Here is a 21,523-nt window from a genome sequence, read left to right on the forward strand (position 1 = left end):
GGCCGCCTTCCCGCTATCTCGTTACTGTATTTAAAATTTTTTCCCCTTTATTTTCAGAAGTGGTCGCAACGCCTCACTTCCACCCTAACTTTAATTTGCCATTTCCCTGCGGAAAATACTCCTCAGGAAATCCAACATCTACAAGGAAATACAGCAGATGCAATAAAACCCTTGAACTCTAAATACGTTTCGCATTTTGTTAAATGTTAACGCATTTAGGTCGTCGAAACTGGCAAAAGCACTCTTCCCTTCTCTCTCTTTTTATTTCTTCCTTTAAGTACTGTTGTTCTAAACTCTCCATCAAACGCGTTTGGACGAGAGGGCAGAGAATGTGTCCGGCAGCACGCGGCAAATCAGAGGTTTTATCTTACGCCTCCTGGGACGGAAAAATAGTGGAACGTGGACGAGGGAGCTTCTGGGGAAGAAAAGCAACACAATTCGCTGGGGACGGAGCCGGGCCGGGCCGGGCCGGGCCGGGCCGGGGGAGCCCAGCGGGGGCGTCCAAGGCCCGCGGGCTCGGGGCGGAGAAGCCGGCCAGCAGCCGAGAGGAGGTTTTAAATAGCGGGGGCCGGGAGGGCGGTGGGCCCGCGCATGACGGTACTTTATGAGAAAGGATGGGGCCGCGGATGAGATTACTTTGCTTTCTCATCCCCCAAGAAGAAAATAAAGTTAGAGGGAGGCGGAGAGAACAGCCATCCTTATTTCCTCCCCACGTTTCCGCGGAAGGGCCGGGGCTGCGGCGGGCAGGGAGAGGGCGCGGGACGGGCGGACCAATAGCAGTCAACAGGTCCAGGCCTCGGCGGGGCGGCGGGGCCGCCCCCCCCGCCCCTCGGGTCTCCTCCCCATCTTCCCCTTCCCCCCGCCCGCGCAGGCCCGGCCCGGCGGGGGAGGCCGGCTCTGCGCTCCCCGCCCCGCGCGGCCTCCCTGCGGCCGGGCGGCCGGGGCTCTCGGGGTGGGGGTGGGGCGGGGGTTCCCAGCCGGAGAATCCTCCCCCGGGGCTGGCGGCGCGGGGCGGGGGGGCGCGGGCGGGGGGAAGGGATGGAAATCGGGGAATGGAGGATTAAGAAGGACTCGAGCTCGGCACGAGCGCGGCCCGCGCGAGGGATCCTGGGTAAAAAGTGGCCGCGCGGCACCGGGAGAGCGCGGAGAGGAGCCGGGGTCAGAGGTCAGGGCCCCGGAGCCCCGCGTGCAGAGCCCCCCACGTGAACGCAGCGAGCAGGAGGAACCTTTTTGTTTTCCACCGCGCCTGCCTGCTCCCCTATTGACCGAGCTGCTTTTCCCGGGCCGCGGGAGAGAGTAGCTCCCTCCCGGATCTCCTAACCCCACCCCACCCCCGCCTTCCACCACCAGCACGCTACCCAGCTCTATCTACCCTTCCTCTCAACTCCCTTCCCAGCCCCCCGTCCCGGGCTTGCAATAACGCAGTAAATTTGCTTTAACAACAAGTGGGGGTGGTTGCATTTACTCCTCCCTCTCCTCTCTCCTCCCCCTCCTCTTGCTGCGGCTCTTGACACTACTACAAACCAGGACTATAAACATAAACATGTGTCACTGTAACTGGGCAGGTAATATACGGATTTGGGGTGGGGTGGAGGGGGGCTTGGTCGCCGCTGGGGGGGCAGTAAAAAAATGTATGTTTCACGTGCTCGACCGCTTTGGGGGCTCCCCCCACACACCATCCCATTTATATAATGCCGTCGGCACTCGGTCACTCATTCAGCCACAGAGACCCACAAAGGCGGACTTGCCCGGAGAACCACCGTACCCCAAAGCAAATACATTTAAATACGAATCTCTCTCCTTTCCCAGCCACCGCCTCCACTCCTGCTAGCAAGCTGTAGCGTCAAGACTTGAATCCCCTTTCCTTTTTACAAATTCTTTTCCACATAGCAATAGAGAACATTTTCCCAACAGCACACTACACCACCCCCTTGCCATGGACGGCACCTAAAGATTTCGTACGCAGAAATCCTTTCAAACGGCAAGAAGGGCTACTCAAATAACCCGAGTTCGAAATCTGTAATGTAAAGGTTATTTCCTGGGCTTTGCCTCCATGCATTTAGCAACTTCTGCTATAAGTTGCTGCGACTGGCGCTGGGGAGATCCGCCACAGCGAGCCTTTATTATTACTATTTAGTCTATATTTACACTGCCGCTCAACTTTTTTCTCTCATCCTTGGTTCAGCAAGCCTAGCAACGACTACCTAAGGTAGGGTAAGGCGAATCCCCTCACAAGCTTTTTGGCTTGGAACCGAGCAAGATGCAGAAAATGTTCAGATGGAGAAGTGGTTCCCTTTGTTCTTTCATTGTTTCTCTACGAACTGGTGGATACAAGGACAAACACTTACCTTCTCTTCTTTTTGCTCCAAAAACCAGACGTTCCCATCAGCCTTAAAATACACAATCCACCTTGAAAGTAACTACGAATGTCCGGAGAGTTTGTATTCCATTCTTTTTCGCTCTCTGCCCTCTTTTAGCGTAGGATTAAGTTGCCGAGCACGTTGCTGCAAGCTGTAGCCCCCCGCCTTAGTGAATCGGTCACGTTTAGGACCCTCTAGGTCCATCCTAATTCTGCCAGTAGAATTGAGGGTATTGGAGCTCTAAACTTTCAAAAGGAAAGGGGCCTGCAACTACCCAGAAAACTTATGGATACCCTGAAATTTTTTACCGCTGTATCTTTGTACCCCATCACCAGTAGGATTTGCCAAGATATATTAGATATTTCTTCGGGTAAAGTTTTGGTGGTTTTTTTTTTTTTTTTTTTTTTTTAAAGCTTACACTTAGCAATGTGCTACTTAGACAGATGGAGTTAAAAGGCAGGTCTTTAAGGGCATTTAACTGAACCAGTGTATTCTCCACGATGTTTGTTATGTCCTGTGTTTTTCAAAAACACAAACAAAACACCACCAGAAATGAAAAAGGAAGGAAATAGAAGTTTGAATTATAATGTTGTGGAATGACGTCAAAAGAGGCATTTATTTGAAATCTGTTAGTGTAAAAATTGGCCTCAAAAGCGAAAAATAAGCTTTTCAAAGTTGAAAGACTTAATTTTCATTCTGATTCCAAAAATTAAAAACCAAAAAAAAACAAAAACAAAAACAAAAACAAAGCAAGTTTTCCAGTTAGTGGATGATACTTGTCAGTGTTTAGTGCCCAGCCCGGTGGGCATTACTGCCCAAACCTTGTTTAAATCTGATTATGATGTGATTTGTTGAAGTCATGAATATGAAATGATCCTTGTGTATCTATAAATGCGAACTTGGGATTTTTTGATCTCCCGCTTTTTTGTGTGCGCCCAGTAGCTGCCGCAGTGGAAGACAGTGATTGGCTCCAGTGCTCCTAGAAGGATTTGGGCTGAAGCCAGGGGAACAGAACCAGAGGATTCCCTTTCCAGAGACCATCAGGCCCCACATGTCTTATGTTTCCCTTCTCCCCTCATGGGTGCTCAGACTTTCAGTATGGCTTCAGCAGTCTATAGGTAGGCCTCAACACTCGGTGTCATCACTTCAGTTTCTATACATTTGACCCTGTGCAAAATAAACAAAAATTTGGGCCACACAAATAAATTGTAGGTCTTGATATTTGTGTATTATTTAATATATCAACATTGAACTCTATTTTCTCAGATTTTTTTTCCCTCTACATTCAGGATCAATTGTGAGAAGCCCTGGTGTCTCATAGGAAAATATTGCAACAAAACAAGATAATTGGGGGGAAAGGCTGTTGCAGTAGGAAAAGTGGCTTTTCGTTGATAGCGTTTAATTGGAATTAAAAGATTCTTTAGCTGTAAACATTCTTTATTTATTCAGCACACATAAGCAGGCATTGTTTTATCACCATCATAATTATGGTGTCCTTTAAACTGGCTGATAGCAGGAAAGATAAGGGAATGTGCCTGTAGATTCAGATCAGTTTTCGCTCCTCTCTTTCTTTTCCTTCCTCCCTCCCTCCCCTCTCTCTCTATACCCTTCCCCCCACCCCCATTCCTTCCTTGGTCACTAGGGTCCCCCACAGCCTTGAGATGAGGAGAGCAGGAAGATTGTGGCCTAACCATTTCTTACATCATGAAAGAGATTTGTACCACACTCTAATTTAATGCATTGTATAACCTTCTTCTCTCCTGTGTTTATAACTCCTTTTTAGCTTGCAATATATGTTATCTAAAGAGTTGTCTATTGCTCACCTGTATAAAATCTTGTCCACTAGGCTTTGTTGTTTTACCTTTGTCTAATTTAGAAAGTACACTCTTAGGGCTTTTTTCAGAACAAAGCCTCACAAAAACCCCTTTACCTCCAAGGATTTGCAAATTTATAAAGCCTGCATTGAATTCAAGATGGGTCAGGGGGCAAAAAAAGGGTAGAAGGTCACTGCATTTTGATTATGGGTCAGTAGACAACATGGCATATACTCTGTGTCCCAAACTTCTGTTAAAAACAGGATTTTAAAATGCCTCAGAACAGAAGGATGGGCCCTTTTGGAGACATGCTTTGATTTGTTTGGATGAGACAAAAAAGAAAAAAATTAAGCAAAATATACTAAGTTATAATTTAAGCTATTCCTTGATTTAGCATTTCCTCCTCCATTCTCATTTCCCCTCCCCAAAAAAGTAAAGAACATGTGAAATTAGATAAATTTAGGTGAGGAACTGTTGATTATCACAAGATTTTATTGTCTTATATCCTAAATTAATTCAGCCGTGTGAGGCTTTATATTATTATTTTAGATTGTGTTATATGTATTATAATTACTTTTGGCTAACAGTACAAGGGGCTTCTTTTATTCTTCTAACCAGTATACTTACATTGTTGAGGCCTTTGTAATGTCCCTTAGTCTTTTCTGCCTGAATTCTCTTTGAACAAAATGTGCCCAGCAATCAGTAAAACAAATGTATATGGTGAAGAGTTAGGTGGTGGTGATGGTGATGTGGGGGGATGATCCTCATTTAAATTATATGTGTATGGGTGAAAGCTTGGAAGGAAAAGGATTATTTTAATGCTCTTCAATACTTTAATTATATGACAGTTGTAGTGTAGAAATGCAAAAGTACTCTTAGGTTTTCCTTCAGGTTTTCAAAAGAACTTTCCCCATTAGTAAACTACTCCTGCAAATTGCTACTGCATTTCCTAGCTAACCATTTAAAAGACTGTAAATGCCGTGTGCATTACTTCGCTCCAGAGGAAAGAGGTCAGACTGAATTGCAATGGTATTTAAACATAAAATACAGTGAAAATAAATCAAAATAGAACATCCAAAGGTAAATTTAGCACATTCATACAGGATAAGTAAAGACAAATATGTTCATATCTTCATAGCCCCTCACTTTAAAAACTGAAAGTACTGTTTTTTTTTTTCACAACAAATGCAGAAGTGGACATTAAGAATATACTTCTATCTGTATTTGCCAGAGGATTTTCCTGGAGCAAGCAGCTTTGTTTTCAAAGCTAAAATACTTTTTATGATAGTGAGTAGACTGTGCATTCCTCACTGAATAAATAATTACATGTAATTAACAAACTCAATGCTTACCATATATATGCCTAAATTCTCAATAAGTAATTCTCTATGCTCTCAGAGACAGATACACACATAAATGTTAATTTGGGCATATCTGCCCACATATGTATATACATTTGAGAAACATAGAAGTTGATACATCTTTTCTTAAAAAAGAATTTGAATACAGTCCATCATCTGAATTGGGTTCATCTTTGATTGTTGAGGCGGCTGACATGGTCAACAAATTTATCAAAGAAACCCCCTGGCTTTTGAAGAATAGTACTTTATACATCTGGATCTGCACATCCAGGCAAAGTAAGTAAATTATTGCATAACTTTAAGCATAATTGATAACAGACACCTTTAATTTTTCATCCCCATTCTTTTGGCCAGCTTTCACATTAATAATCTAAGCCATAAATGTTGGTAGCTATTGATCGAAATCCCCTGTGTGCATGCAAATCCATCTTAAAGTCCCCTGCCTTTCATGTGTGAGCGCTCAGGGGCCTCTGCTAGATCTTTTTATCGGGATCGACCCCCAATGTGCCTGGAGAAGACCCCGGATATGCAACGTGTGCTGATGGCCACAAGAAAGCTGTCTGTCACATTCTGTGTGTGTGAGTGTGTGTGTGTGTGTGTGTGTGCATGCGTGCGAATGCGTGCACTCACGCCTTAACACATACACACACAATAATGAGGAAGTTAAAGGAACAAAAGAATGTATTAGACAAGAAGAAAGAGATGTAATAAGAGTATTAAAAATGTATAAATGTAAAGGTGTCTAAGTGTACATATAAAAATACTTGCATAAATTGCGTATATAGACACATTTCCCAAGTCCTCAGGTCTTTATTTTCCTCTATTTGACCCAAAAGATTGTACCTTCAGTTTTTTTAATATGTAATATTCTACTGGTTTTAAGAACCATCTAGGTTACCAGTATTTTAAAAGTAGAAAGGAAGAGCAAAAGAAGGTAATTTTGAAAAGGTTACTAAATCATGTTGCCATGTGCAGGAGTAGGAGTGTGTGTGTGTGTGTGTGTGTGTGTGTGTGTGTGTGTAAATCTAAATAGGAATGGAGAAGAACTAGAACTACCTGGCCAAAAAAAAAGGTTGTTCTAGCCAACCTTTTGTAATGTCTTCTCAAAGGCTTTTTCAGAGTTTACTATTTCTTGGCTGTTGGACTCTTCGGTAAAAATCTGAAAGCTGGAGGAGGGGAATTGGACGGGGGTGGGGTGGGAGGAAGAGAGCTGCCAGTATATAAGTGAATCAGGAGGAATTTTAAAACGACATTATTGTCGCTGGCAATGGAAAGACTCTGGTCATTCTACTTTAAAAGACAAACACCAGCATCTGCTTTTTCTGGAAACTTTGCTCTCTGCTTAAACCTTTTGCATTTTGCCTCCTGTGAAAGTGAAAGAGAAAAACGCGGTGTGATAGATCCAGATGCAAAAGAAAGCCAACTCGGTGGATGGTATTAGCTGTGACGAGGCATTGTTCATTGCTGCCTCTCGGTTACGTTTAAAGCCTGAAATATCACGAGATCCATTCAATGATCCTTCTCTCATTCAAGGGACAAAAATGTAATTTGCTGTAGCTCTGATTTCTTGGATGGAAATGCTAGCCTTAGATTTCAAAGGCAAGAACTAGACATCGTGGTTTGTACACACATTGATTAAGTTGAAGAACGGCGATTACATCTGTGCTGAGTGCAACAGTAGTCCAGGGCTGGCTTTTCAAATCCCAACCTCTGAGTTACAGACTCTCTTAAATAGACTTCCTTAATTTCCGGATGCACTTCTTGAAATTCCCAATTCTCTTGAAAATTCCTGGGAAATTACTAGGGAGATGAGGGTGGGGGTGGGGAACTATGGCCGAGATTTCATGCAAACTACCTTTTTGTATGTCTGATTCCTCTGTTTTTATCTTTTTTTTTTTTTTTTCTTTTGAGCCATACCTGCTTGTGTTAGCCAGACCAGAGCAGGGGAAACTGGAACTTTTGAATGGGAAGGAAGAAATTATTGTACAATTCTTTTCTTGCAGGCTCAGAAATATCCGTTTATTCTTTTTACCACACGGATGTGTCTATTTTTGGAGGAACAAGGAAACATATAAATGCCTGGGTTGCATTTATGCTGTAGTTGCAAACACCAAACAGTTAAGAAGATTTTGCCGAATTTTGCAAAGGAGCCAACAAATCACCTTGGGATCCTGGTAATGCAGCTAGGAAGACCCTTGCTCTCATTTGGCAATATTTTGGATATCCTTGGAAATGACACCAAAATATGCTTTAACTTGACTAAGAAGAGGTTAAACAACATTGATATTCATCCAAAGTGATTTTTTTTTTTTTAAAGCAGATGCTTGGCTTTCATGGAAAAAATGAGAGTTGTGGAAGATTCATTTAAACTACCAAGCGAAAGCATCATGGACCACTGAAATGGTCTGTGTCGTACATCAGCACTTTCTTTTCATCGTTATTACGTAAAACCTCTGGAAGCACCTTGGGCGTTTTACATTTTCTTTTCTTTGCTGCAGAAACAATCTTCTCCCTGGAATTCTGACCTGTCGTGAACAGGACCCTGGCAAAGACTGTGCTGGGGACTCTAGGACGATCCCGCCTCCAATCCAGCCTGGTTAATTGTGAAAAGTGTACACATTTCTGGCTTATCTATGCTTTGTTATGGGTCTGACGTGAAACTACCTCCTCCCCACCCCACCCCCCAGCAGAGAACCAAAATCCAGTTGAATTGTTACAGTGTTTCGGAGCTGGAGCTTTGAACTGCTTCCTTGGTCAAATAACTTTGTTTCTGGTTGTAAAAGGCATTTCAGGAAAAAAAAAAAAAAAAAAAAAAGGAAAATCGAGAGAAATTCAAAACGTAAGTCTGTACTGGGGTGGTTCACTTGCGCGGGTTTAACTTTGGAGCTCCCAGCCGGTCTCCTTCTCCACTCCCATAAGGGAAATACCAAGCTATTCTGCACATTTTCGCTTAAGCTCCATTTTCCAAAGGAAAAAGGGGGTGGGGTATGTCTATTTAGGCTTGATAATGTTTTTAAAATGCTTTTCTTTGAAATGATAATAGCTGCAGCGGTAAAATGCAAATAAAGGGAAAAATAGGCAATATTCCTTTAAAGGCGAATATACAGGTTTTTTTTTCTTTTTTTTTCTTTTTTTTTTTTTTTTTTTTAAAGCGTACACACACTGGTTCAGATGAAGTCTGTGAGTCAGGCTGTTTCTGAGCTCCGATAGTTTAATGGAAAGATTTATATACCGACTGTATTATTTACTTTGGGAGGGGAGGTGGCAGTATAAGGGTATGCTAATTAGTGGGAGATTTTGGGGGGAAGGGGTGGAATATCAATTTTTATTGCATCACCTGTCAGGAGTGTCCAATCAGCGCTGGCTTTAGGGGAATTAATTGATGAAGGTGTCTCCGGACGAGCTCACTTCACTCTGTCATTTTATTTGTAGCTAAAGCAGCGGCGGGAATAGCAGCTGCATTTCTTTTCTCTTTCTCCCTTCACATTCCATTATCATAGTGCTCCAATGGAGAAGGAAGGAATAGAGGGGCCCAGGTACTGATCTGCATCGGGGACTTAGACCAACACACTCGCAGATCAGAAACCGGATGGTTTTTTCCCTCTTTTTAAAAAAATACGAAAACCAAAAAAAAAAGCAAGAATCAAGTCAGTGTAATTTCATGTTGTTTTTTGTTTTTTGTTTTTTGTTTTTTTTTCCAATAATTTCGCCTAGAGTTTGGCACTCCCTTCGCCGGGAATAACAGTCTTTGTTATTTTATTAGCAGGATGCCTTGAGACACATGCAGCATCTGGTGGAGGATTAACATACATACATGTGTATGTATGCGTCACGTATATATTTACTGCAAATGGTGGGGATCATTTAGTGCCCGAGATGGGAGACCTGAAGTCAGGTTTTGAAGAGGTGGATGGCGTGAGGCTCGGCTACCTCATCATTAAAGGAAAGCAAATGTTTGCCCTCTCCCAAGTCTTCACGGATCTGCTGAAAAACATCCCGAGGACGACCGTGCACAAGCGCATGGATCATTTGAAAGTGAAAAAGCACCACTGCGATCTGGAGGAGTTGCGGAAACTCAAGGCAATCAACAGCATCGCCTTCCACGCCGCCAAATGCACGCTCATCTCTCGGGAAGACGTGGAAGCGCTGTACACCTCCTGCAAAACCGAGCGCGTCCTCAAGACCAAGCGCAGGAGAGTCGGCCGGGCCCTGGCCACAAAGGCGCCGCCGCCAGAGCGCGCCGCCGCCGCCGCCGCCAGCCCCCGCCCGGGTTTTTGGAAGGACAAGCACCAACTTTGGCGGGGCCTGAGCGGAGCCGCGCGGCCCCTGCCAATCAGCGCGCAGTCCCCGCGCCCGGGCGCCGCCGCCGCACGCCCCGCCGCCCATCTACCTCAGATTTTTAGCAAATACCCGGGCTCGCACTACCCGGAAATCGTGCGCTCGCCTTGCAAACCCCCTCTAAACTATGAAACTGCCCCGCTCCAGGGAAACTACGTTGCTTTCCACTCGGACCCCGCTTATTTTCGGAGCCTGCTGTGCAGCAAGCATCCGGCCGCCGCCGCCGCCGCCGCCGCTGCCGCCGCCGCCGCCGCCGCCGCCGCCGCCTACTACCAGGCGTCGGCGGCCGGGCCCCAGCCCAAGGCGGCGGCGGGCGCGGGCGGTCGGGTGAGCCTGACCTACCGGTGCAAGCGCAAGCGCGGGGGCGCCAAGGACTGCCTGCTCGCGCCCCACGCCGGCGCCCGCCGCCTGCTGCTGCTGCCCAGGTCCTACAAAGCCAAGGCGGCGGCGGCGGCGGCGGCAGCGGCGGCGGCGGCGGCCGCCGGGGCCACTTGCCTGGAGAGATTTCATCTGGTCAACGGCTTCTGCGCGCCTCCCCACCACCACCACCACCACCACCACCACCACCACCACCATCACCACCGGGCCCAGCAGCCGCAGCCGAACCACCCCCCCCCACATCACCACCGGCCTCATCCCCATCTCGGCGGCTTTCCCGAGAGTTGTAGCAGCGACTCGGAGTCCAGCTCCTACTCGGACCATGCAGCCAACGACTCAGATTTTGGCTCCAGTCTGTCCAGCTCCAGCAACTCTGTGTCCTCGGAGGAAGAGGAGGAGGAGGGAGAAGAGGAGGAGGAGGAGGAGGAAGAGGAGGAGGAGGAGGAGGAGGAGGGGGGCAGTGGGGCCTCGGATTCCAGCGAAGTCAGCTCGGAGGAGGAGGACTCATCCACGGAGTCGGACTCCAGCTCCGGCTCCAGCCAAGTGTCAGTGCAGAGCATCCGTTTCAGACGCACCAGCTTCTGCAAGCCTCCCAGTGTGCAGGCTCAGGCCAACTTCTTGTACCATCTGGCCTCCGCCGCCGCTGCAACCAAACCCGCTGCTTTCGAGGATGCCGGCAGACTTCCCGACCTCAAGAGTAGTGTCAAAGCGGAGTCGCCGGAGGAGTGGAATCTGCCGGGCTGGGCCCCCAAAGCGTCTCCGGTGTACTGCCCGGCCAGCCTGGGGAGTTGTTTCGCAGAGATAAGGAACGATAGGGTATCTGAGATTACATTCCCACACTCTGAAATTTCCAGTACTGTAAAGAGAACTGACCTGACAATTAACTGCCTGGCGGAGGGGGCCTCTTCACCTAGCCCAAAGACAAACAATGCATTTCCACAACAAAGAATACTCCGAGAGGCTAGGAAATGCCTACAAGCAACTCCTACTACACACTGTGCAGATAACAACACAATAGCCGCTAGGTTCTTAAATAATGATTCTTCAGGAGCAGCAGCAAATTCTGAAAAAGATTCCAAAATCCCTCATTGTGCTGAATTTGCTACGGATTTGTCCTCTTCACAAACTGACTCCGAGGTGGATGCAGCAGCAGGAGCAGCAGCAGCCACCAGAGCTGAGAATCCCTGCACTAAGACAGGAGACAAAACCTTGCCATTTCTGCACAATATTAAAATCAAAGTAGAAGACAGTAGTGCTAATGAAGAATATGAACCTGACCTTATTACAAATAAGCTTAAGTGTGAGTGCAATGATACAAAGGGTGAGTTTTACAGTGTGATTGAAAGTAAAGAGGAGGACGCCTTGTTAACTACAGCCAAGGAAGAAGGTTTTGCATGCCCTGAAAAAGAAACTCCTTCCTTAAATCCACTGGCTCAGAGTCAGGGCCTTTCATGCACTTTAGGTTCTCCAAAACCTGAGGATGGGGAATATAAATTTGGTGCCAGGGTGAGAAAGAATTACCGGACACTAGTACTGGGAAAGCGACCTGTACTTCAGACACCTCCAGTCAAACCAAATTTGAAATCAGCTAGAAGTCCTCGTCCTACAGGTAAAACTGAGACACATGAAGGAACACTGGATGATTTTACAGTTATAAACAGACGCAAAAAGGTAGCCAGCAATGTAGCATCAGCAGTGAAAAGGCCATTTAATTTCATGGCAAATTTTCCTTGTCCACCATCACTCATTATTGGGAAGGATGGGGATTTGTGGCCGGCGTATTCCTTAAACACCACTAAGGATTCCCAACCTCCTCACAAGGCCCATCCTATATGGAAATGGCAGCTGGGCGGTTCTGCAATACCTCTTCCACCTAGTCACAAATTCAGGAAATTTAATTCATAAAAGTGTTTTTGGAAGATATTTTCTTGAACCCTATTACCTTCCTTTTGTTGTAAACTGCACAGGATGGTTTGTACGAGTCCATTAATGTGTTACACCCCTCTCGGAGCCCTGGTTTATCGCATTTTGAAGACAGAAATCGGATTACTTTTTTCCCATTGCGGGGCTGGTGTTTTTTTTTTTTTTTTTTTTTTTTTTTTTTGGAGTAGGGTGGGGGCGGGGTGGGAGAGGGGTTGGTTTACATTCCACAGACTACTTCAGGCTAAAGACTCAAGTAAAACTCAGTTATTAAGGTAGAGCTGGAACACTTTACTGTTTCAATGCTAATAATGCACCCGGTACCTCAATTCAACTGCTACAAATAAATGTCAAAAGGTTGAATAATAAATATTACAATGAGCCATTAAGTTTATGCACTAGATTTCAGACCTGAAAGTGTAACTGTTAATTCAGTGAAAGTTTGTTAGGTTACATGGTTACACAGTGAGGTAGAAAGAAGTTTCTGCGAGCCCAAATGTTCTTTTCTGGAGCTCTTGTTTGTGGGATACCTTTTCCTTTTTCTCCCCTCATTCCTTTTCCAAGAGTAGTTGCACTTCATTTTCCTTCCTTCTTCCTTCCTTTCTTCTTTCTTTCCTTCCTTCTTTTCTTTTTTTTTTTTTTGAGTGGAAAGATTGGGGAGTCCTGCTTGAATGCTGATAACAGCTGCCTCATATATACTGAGTAAAATAAATATGAGATTTCTTTCTTTCTTTCTTTCTTTCTTTCTTTCTTTCTTTCTTTCTTTTCTTTCTTTCTTTCTTTCTTTTTTTTTTTTTTTTTTTTGGTAAAGGGTGTGATTTTAGTTTTACAGTCACTCCTAGCAATTGGAAAAGTCCTTTTTGTGTTCTCACCCAAAGGTTTTAAATAAGGTGACTCTTTCTCACTATTGTCCTGCTTACCTTACCTTGTGGTCTGACTCCTCAAGTTTGACTCCTCAAACTTGCAAAACAATTAAAAGAGTTCTCTTAATAGCAGGATATTTTATGGTCTGACATAGTGACAAAGCAGTAAATACAACCAAGAGAAGTAAAATGGGTCAGAGTTGTAAGAATACCCCATATGAAAAAATAAGTTCTTTCAGGGCTCTTTGGTACCAGAACTCAGGCACTTGGATTTTATTACCTTTTACTTTTTCTGCATCTCTCTAAACTTCTGTTTTCAGACCATCCTGTGAATAAAGCAGGAGAGTTTCTACTGCAAGTGACAATCAGAGGTGACTATCTATATTTGCACTTAAAATCAAAGTAGTTCAACATGCAAATGGCTAGGGTCTAGCCCTTGGTAAGGGCCATGCTGGTGTACTATGTTGTGATGATGGAAGCAGTAAATCAAAATTATGGAAATTTGCACTGTTGAAAAGCATGCTTTAGCTTTATTTTCAATTAAAAACACTGTTTAAAATTCCTGGTTCCATACATTTCTACTTATTCCAGATTGAAGAACGGTTAACAGGAATGAATGGTTTTGTTGACATTTTCATTTGTAATGTTTTTGCCTGAAAGAAATGCATTTATTGGGTGTAGTGTTTTGTTGTAATGCCATGTGATGAGGCCAGTCAGGTTCTGTGCAGAACACTGGATTCCTTTCTAAATAACAACAAAACTGTACAAACTTGTTACAAATCAAGTGCAAAAGTTTCAGGTTTAAGAAAGTGAAGCAAAGATCAATTGCTATTTTTAATGAAAGTTAAATCTAATAATTTTTGATATACTTCCCTTAGTCTGTCCAATTAGTTATGTAGCTCAGATCTTTGCCATCTTAAACCTAAGAAGTTGCATCTAATGACCATAAATCAGAATACAAAACAAAACATCAAGGAGATGTTTACCGTGTGAATTTAGTCAGTATTTCTCATGGAAATTCAGTCTTTTTTTTTTTTTTTTCCCCTTCCCTTAACCATCTAAGTCCTACTCCATTTGAAATTTTTTCTTTTGTCTCTAAATGTTTCAGATAGATCTGGATGGTCTCAGCTCTAATTGCTGTATATGCTCTGTGGTTTTACTCTTACTGTAAAGGACAGAGGCTCAGAATACCTGCATCCAAATACATTTGGATGGAGTAAACAGATGCTTTGAACTGTCTCCCTTCCTTTCTTTCTTGAATGTTGCCAGATGTAGGTTCACTGGATCCTTTTTTATTGGGATGCTAGATATGGTCAAAACAAAAATTGAGGGATGTTATCCTTGAATTCCTGTTTGTATATAATTCCAAAGACCAGTACAAGTTGCAGTTAAAGCCCCCAGAAAGCTGAACAATTGGCTTCTCAGTCTGAGTTCTTTCCTCTTTGGAAGGTCATACAGAATTTGGGTGCAGTGATTTGTCCTGCAAAAATCAATCTGTTAAAAAGGGTGACATGCACACACGGGAAATCTGTAATTTCTATTCTTTAATTACTGTTAAGTCAAGAGAGTTCAAAGTATGATGACCACTCCTCATTTAGACCAGCACTTCTCTTGCTGGCTATGGAATCATTGTTCCTATATTATAAATTGAGAATATATTTGAAGCCTACAGATCTTGGGTGTGGGAAGACTGCTAGATGGAATAAGCACGATTTAAAACAAATATACCCTATGGAATTTCTGACATAAAATATCGGCTTCCAGCTTTGACACTTGGTCTCTAGCCCTCAGAGAATCAATAGTTTCAGTTTATAGGAGCTGGAGAATGAGCAGCATGGAGGCCGAGGCATTCCAGAGTGATACCATCAAAAGGAAAGAAATTAAATAGTCAACACAAATTTCACCCCACAGTACTACAACAAGCCAGCCAACCACAGCAAAATCTGAGTTGGGGCTTCTGTTAGAAGAGTGTACCAAATAGTATTCAGTAACTTACAAATAAAAGGTATTCTTTCCATTTCTGGTAGTCCCTTAGCTGTTTTCCCATTCTGTTGTGGGAATCATTCCCAGTTCAGTTTATTTCATTTTGGTTGTTTTATGATTAATGACAACATCTAGGTTTTCTAAGATGCTATAAATGTCCCATTTGTTCAAAAAGTTAAGCCTTATTGAGGGAAAAACAAAGTTACCTCCATTGATAGATTGCATTTTTACATTTAACTGTTTTCAGGTGATGGCATTTTTTTCTTAAAGGCACTACATGGTTCCAGGGTCACTTAGTCCTGTGTCTAAAGCTCAACATTCACAAAATGCAGGAAAGGGCTCCTTCTCTGACTTTTTTGGGTAAACAAGCTTATTTTTGGTCTCCTATAAAAATAGTTTCCTGATAAGACTCTGAAATGAAGATTTAATTATTTTTTTAAAAAGATGTATGTACGCTGTCTTCCATAGTCAGGTTATCTGCCTTCTTAGAAAATACAGCTTGCTCTTTTTCAACTATTTACTTTTTAAAGTGGGTGTTCTTTTCTACTGGCTTACTTGATTACAGTGCAGTAATCTCAATAATGGTTGTTTATTTTAAAATCAACAACAAGGAGCCACCACTAAACAGCAATAACACAAACTAGATGGGCTGGTGTGTGGATTTTTATCTTATCTGTGTTTGGGTGACTTTCAATGGTCTAGAAATTTTTCAAAGTTCCGGTCACAAGAATTGGAAGTTTCTGCTTGATATGAGAATGATAGTTTTGTTTGAATGCAGGAAAAGATATAGACTAATTCCTCAAAAGCATTTTTTTCCCTTTCAGAAAAAACAGAAACAAAAATCCTCCATGGTAAAAAGCAAAAACAAAGTCCTCACGTTAAAAATAATAATAATAATAAAGCATTAGTATCTACAAAAGATAGAAAATGTGAGTTTTGCTTCACCTTGAAAATAACTTCCTGCTGCTAAAGGATGTGAAAAGGGAGTTTCCAAGAGCCAAAGTGGCGGGGGTGGGGGTGGGGTGGGGGTGGGGGAATTAAAGGTTCCTCATCAACTAACCTCAGGAAATTGACAAGGAGGAACAGGGCATCCACCTTAGGGAGTCCACCCGGTCACCCAGGTCTTCCCTGGGACTTTTCCCTTCCCTGGAAGAAAGAACTATTTTTAACACTAGCTTTGGTTTTGGTTTGCTCCCTAGGCCAAAGGGCATTTTTGCAAACTAGCCTGGGGGGTAGGGACGTAGGGAAGATCCAGGAGGTTGGGGGAGGGCTGCATTTTACCTGTTTGGCAGGCCCTCTTTTGCAAAAAAAAAAAAAAAAAAAAAAAAAAGGAGGAGGGGGCCCAGCTATCATTCTTTGCCCATGCCCTAGGCCCCCGCTCTTCTCTCGCTCCTTTTCAAACTGTGGCGGCCTCACAAGCTCCTACTTTAAAAGGCCTGAGATGTTTTGCATGAAGCCCTCACAATAGGGGTTGAGAGAATTGACAGTTTCAAAAACAAGGCGTTCAGTCCTTTCCAGCTGCCGGGCCCGCTCTCTCGCACCAACTCCTCGCTCCTCTCTGCTGGTGGCGTCCTCGGCCGCGAGCGGCCGGCCCCCACCCCGCCAGCCCGGGATCCGGCCGCCCCTCCCCGCCCCCGGGCTGTGTTTGTAAACAGGGGTCAGTGTCCGGGGGCTGCCGGCGCGGGGCTCGGCCTGGCGGGCTGGGAGGAAGGCGGGGACGGCCGAGCTGGCGCAGGGCCGGCCCGGGGGACGTGGGGGTCCCGGGGTCCCTTTGCCCCTCGCTCTCCACCCAGGTGCCGCAGTGTGACCGCTGTGCTGACCCGGGGCAGCTCCTAGCTCTGTGGCCTGGGCCACCAGCACCAGAAAGATGTTTAAATGCCGCCATTTTGCATGGTGGCAAACAAATTTCTTTGTGACTTTTTTTCTCCGCCCAGATCTTGCTCTCCTCTGAATTTGTCACCTACTGGCTCCCGGGGCGGAAGGGCCCGGACCCCTGTGCGCCCGGCCCGGCCCGGCCCTCAGCTCCTGTCTACGCAGCCTCAGGTCCCAGTGGCCTCAAGGACGGGCCCACGCGGAGCAGGGGCGACAGGGCGCGCGGCCGGTCCCCGGGGACCAGACCGCCTCCTCTCACTTGGCGTTCCTTTTGTGTGCTCTGAGGTCAGCTCCCACCCCGGCACACGCACACACCGCCTAGCCATTTCTCACCTTCTCGCCCAGGCCTTATATCTCTCTGTCCCAGGCAAATGGGGCCCAGCCTTTTTTTTTTTTTTTTTTTTTTTTTTTTTTGCTTTGGGCGGGGGGCTGGCCCAGGTCTCCAAAATGCATGTGTGGAACGCAAGTGGCAAAGAGATGAGGCTTCACACTGGGCCAGCCAGCATGGCTGTGAACGCCTTCTGGGAAGTGGCCCAAGACCTGCGGCCGGGGGGGAGTCAGGGGAGGCCCCTGCAGAACTCCCAAAGAGGGGGTTAAATGTGATGGGGCAAGGCTTGCTTTCTTTGGCGGCCGTGGTTCCTGTCCTTGGAACCTCTCAGTGCCTCTGAAAGTGGAATGATGACCTGGAAACGGGAAGCGTGAGACAGTGACCTGGAAAACCACCCTGGGTTGGGGAGGTTGGAGTGCAGCGATGCAAACAAAGCTGCTCCCAGAAGAAGAGGGGAAACAGAGGTGCACCACAGATAGGTCACAGGAAAGTGCAACAAGCTTGTTTTCCCGGGTGTTTAAAATGCAGCCCCAGTTGTAAAGTGTGTGAAATTACGCACTGGTCTCTTAAAGAGTGCCTAATTTATAGTAAATAGCAAGGTCTTTGTAAATGGCTTTATTATGTTGTTTCTTGTTAATTGTTGAGAAAATCCCCATTGTTGAGTGTGAAAGGCTTTATGAGCTAACCTGGTCCTCGGCGCAATCAGAGGGCAGTAAATGGCCGCTCGGCCTCCAAGGCCCAGCGCGGAAGCTGACGCGGCCCGAGAGCGGCCCGGGCGACCCCTGGAGACGGTGCCTCGGCCTGGGAAGAAAGTGGCGAGGGCTTCCCGGCTTTAATTAATGAGAAGGCGTGTTTTGAACTCGCGGGCCCCCAAGAGCAGCTTGCTAAGTGGGACGGGGAGCACGGAGAGCGCCGGGACGACCCAGGCGGGTAGGGCGGCGGGGAGGCGGAGCGGGGCCCGGGCGCCCCTCTCCGGCCCCCCAGCCCCGGCCACAGGCCCGCCGGCCCGGCGCCCGCTGCGGCCGCGCTGGGGTGGAACTGGTGCTTGGGCATTGTCTCCAGGTCTCCGGCCGCGTGGAGCGCGCGCTCAGGCCCGCCTGGCCAAGCCTCCTAACGCCCGAACACCCCGGATGGGGGGGTGGTGGCTGGAGGGGCTACGGACCGAGCAGCCCCCCGAAGGAGAGCTCCAGACCCCGGCCTGCGCCTCCTCGTCTTTTGTTTGAAAGCTGTCTCTCTCCTCTCTCCCCCTCTCTTTCTTCCTTTCTCTCTCCGCGCGATCTCTCTCTCTCTCTAACCTGAAATGGACTCAGAAGGCAGGAGAAATCAGAGGCAAGGCTTTTGGGTGTGTGTGTGTGTGTGTGTGAGAGAGAGAGAGAGAGAGAGAGAGAGAGAGAGAGATAGAATTTCTTCTTTAGGATAAGATAGTCTTCTCTCCTTTTCCCATCTTCTCCAGTTGTCTCTCCAGCCAGTTGCGACCCAGGAAGGGTTTGGGCAAAACCAGGCAGGCGTTGGGTTCGTTCCATTAACTTTGGGGCGAGGACCCCACCGGATCCTGCAGGCCTGGAGAGGGGCAGACGGAGAGCGCCTCCCCGGGCTTGGCCCCGCGGCCTTCCCAGGAGTTAAGATCCGGCGGTGGATCGGGGGAAAAGCAGCAACCGCCTCTCTGCAGCCTTTGAGCTCAAGCAGGGCGGCCAGAGGGAAAGAGAATTTCTTCCTGAGCCTACGTGGGCGGGGGGAGGGAGGTGGCGAGTTAGGTGGCCCGGGCTAAGGGTTCGGACATTAGCAAATGCAAATCACAAGGAAATGTTCATTCCGGTCAGAAAAACCTGTATCTTTCCCCATCCTCTGGCCTTCTAAGATGGCCCTCCGCTTGCGCACACTCGCTTTCTCACCAAATTAGCTATTACGTGAAATCCCCCTGGGTTTAAAGCACTTGTTTCGCGGATTCGCGTACAACCCATATTAACTATGCACTTTCTGCTATTCCTCTTGTGACTGTCCCTGCCTCTTCCTTCTTTGAGGAGCGTAGGATGCATTTTATTTTAGTCCAATCGATGCCTTGCGAATACTGGGGATAACACAACCCACACTGCTGCGATGGAGGCTGTTTTCAAAATTGAGTTTAGGGATCAATACTAAGTCGAAAAGCTCCAAATTGCACGAATGCACCAAATTCAAGCCTTGGGCTCCCAAGCCCCTTTGCTGACTGAGTGACGCACTCGTGGGCAGTGGCTGTGGTTCGGTTGTTCCTGCTTCTCAAAAAACAGGATGTTTTCATCATATGTATTTGGCTTTCCCTAAAGATCACTCCAGTTTGTTTGGAAAAACGCGACCCCAAAATGTGTGGAATTAAACCCCAGTCAGTGGCTTCCATGCGGGGCTCCTCTCCTACTTGCACTGCTGACCGCCATTCCTCTTTTTTTTCTCTTCCTAGGACCTAACAGCAGCACCTGAAATTGCCATAGTGGGTGCTCTCGGAAAACCTTTGCCCAGTTGAATAAATGTGTCTCTGGTCGGGGGCAGCCCTCTCCTGGACCACTACTTGACTCCCGCCACTTCTGCGCCCAGAGCCGAGCTGTTTGGCACAGCGAGCTGTCTATTCTTCTGCTGCTGCCGCCATGGCTGCAGGGCTGACTGGTGTCTAACTGGGGGAAGGGCAGTGGTTGTCCCCTTGCAAGGGACATTAAGGCCAGAGAGGTGGAGGGAGAGAAATTTTGAAAAAGAATTAGGAGAGCCTGCAGCCAGCGGCTGTGTGTGTGGGTGGGGTGGGGGGGTGTCTCCCCGGGGAATCTGAAAAGAACATCTACAGGAGAAACAGGCCAAGTGCTTAGGATGCTAGGGTATCCCTATTTTTTAGCTCCTGCTGTTGGGATCATCCTTTACTTGAGAGACTAGAGCAAAGACAGAAGGAGGTGGAGACAGAGTGGCAGGCAGCCTAGAGGCTCTCCAGTAAGATCCAGTTATTCATCTAATAAGTGCCATCAATATGTCTGTGTTTGACCCTTTTGGATGGAAGAGGCTTAGCAGTCAATAGACTTAGACCCTAAAATATCACCAATCTAGCAGAGAGAAACTGCTCACAGGTCTGCAAGGGCCTTCTCTGGTCAGGATGCTCAGAATGAAGGGGAGAGAAACAGAAGGGAAACTGTCTGAGTCACTGCCTGCCCTCTTCCCCAAGCTATCAAAACAAACAAACAGACAGACAAACAAACTCAGATCTCCTGGAGCCTGGACTATTGGGCGAGTATATGTTGGGCACCAAAGTTGGAATATAATTTCCATTGTTAGCACTCGCCCTCTTTCAAATCAGTTTAAGTTAGCTCTGGGAATAACACAATACTTTTGTGATAAGTGATGAGCAATAGAGAGGAAAAACAGTATAGAAGAGAGACTACTGCACTAAGGTTAGGCAATAGCCTTCCTTCTTTCCTGTGAAAAGTTAGAAACAACAAACATTAAGAGATTTTTAAAGCCACCACTTAGTGGGTTTGGCTTTCTGTCTCTCTGAAATGACTGGAGAGGACCTGATTCTTGGATCTCTCAGGAATAAAAGGCACATTTTACATTCATATCCCCCCCCCCCCCACCATGTCTCTTTCGCCCTCTCTCTTTTTCCCTTCTGTTCAAATGAATACCCTGATTGTCGGTGGGGGCCAATGTGAAAGATTAGTTTTCTGCCCCTACATTGGACCCGAATATGCAGACCAGTGCATGGTTAAGCTTTCAAGTGCCTGGATATTAGATCCATTCAAAGCAAAACCTGCCTGGTATGGTAGAAATTGCCATGACCAGGTTTATTTACCTTTTCCCTTTATCTTCTCTTTTTTTCTCTTCTCCCACCTCTCAGCTTTTCCTTTTCTTCCCCGCCTCCTACCTAACCTTTGCACCCAGTAGTTAGCAATACTTTCTCCAGAGGTGGAAGGAGGGTAAGATCTGGCCTTAAACCAATGCTGATCCGAGGCAGCATGGGAGCCTGCAGTGACCCTGAGTTTCCTTGCTGGGTGAGAGGCCAAGGCTTTCCAGCCTCTTGTCCCGCATGTGCTGAGCTATTCCTGTTAGGCCATAAAAAATAGAGTGTATCTCAAGACCAGGAGAGCTCAATACCATAAACACATGGCTATGGCTCTAACATGTAGTACATTGCCAGATGCAAATGCAGAGATGCTTTTAATTTGGTTCCAAGTGTTATACATCATGTGGCAAATTGGTCTTCAGAAAGCTAATTTTGATATTTTCTGTTAATAATAAAGATTTTTTAAAAGAACAACCTTAACCGTATACGATTGATAATTAAAAGAGTATACAC

At 46.2% G+C, this 21,523-nt stretch overlaps 1 protein-coding gene across 1 annotated transcript; it reads left to right on the forward strand.

The window, feature by feature from the left end:
* The first annotated feature begins 8,894 nt into the window (after positions 1 to 8,894).
* On the forward strand, positions 8,895 to 12,321 carry SKIDA1 (SKI/DACH domain containing 1). Its single transcript, XM_072825439.1, has one exon. It carries the CDS (start codon positions 9,412 to 9,414, stop codon positions 12,154 to 12,156), a length of 2,745 nt encoding a protein of 914 aa, XP_072681540.1. The 5' UTR covers positions 8,895 to 9,411; the 3' UTR covers positions 12,157 to 12,321.
* Positions 12,322 to 21,523: the final 9,202 nt, after the last annotated feature.

The sequence above is a fragment of the Canis lupus genome, chromosome 5, assembly GCF_048164855.1.
Source record: "Canis lupus baileyi chromosome 5, mCanLup2.hap1, whole genome shotgun sequence".
Classification (NCBI taxonomy): domain Eukaryota; kingdom Metazoa; phylum Chordata; class Mammalia; order Carnivora; family Canidae; genus Canis; species Canis lupus.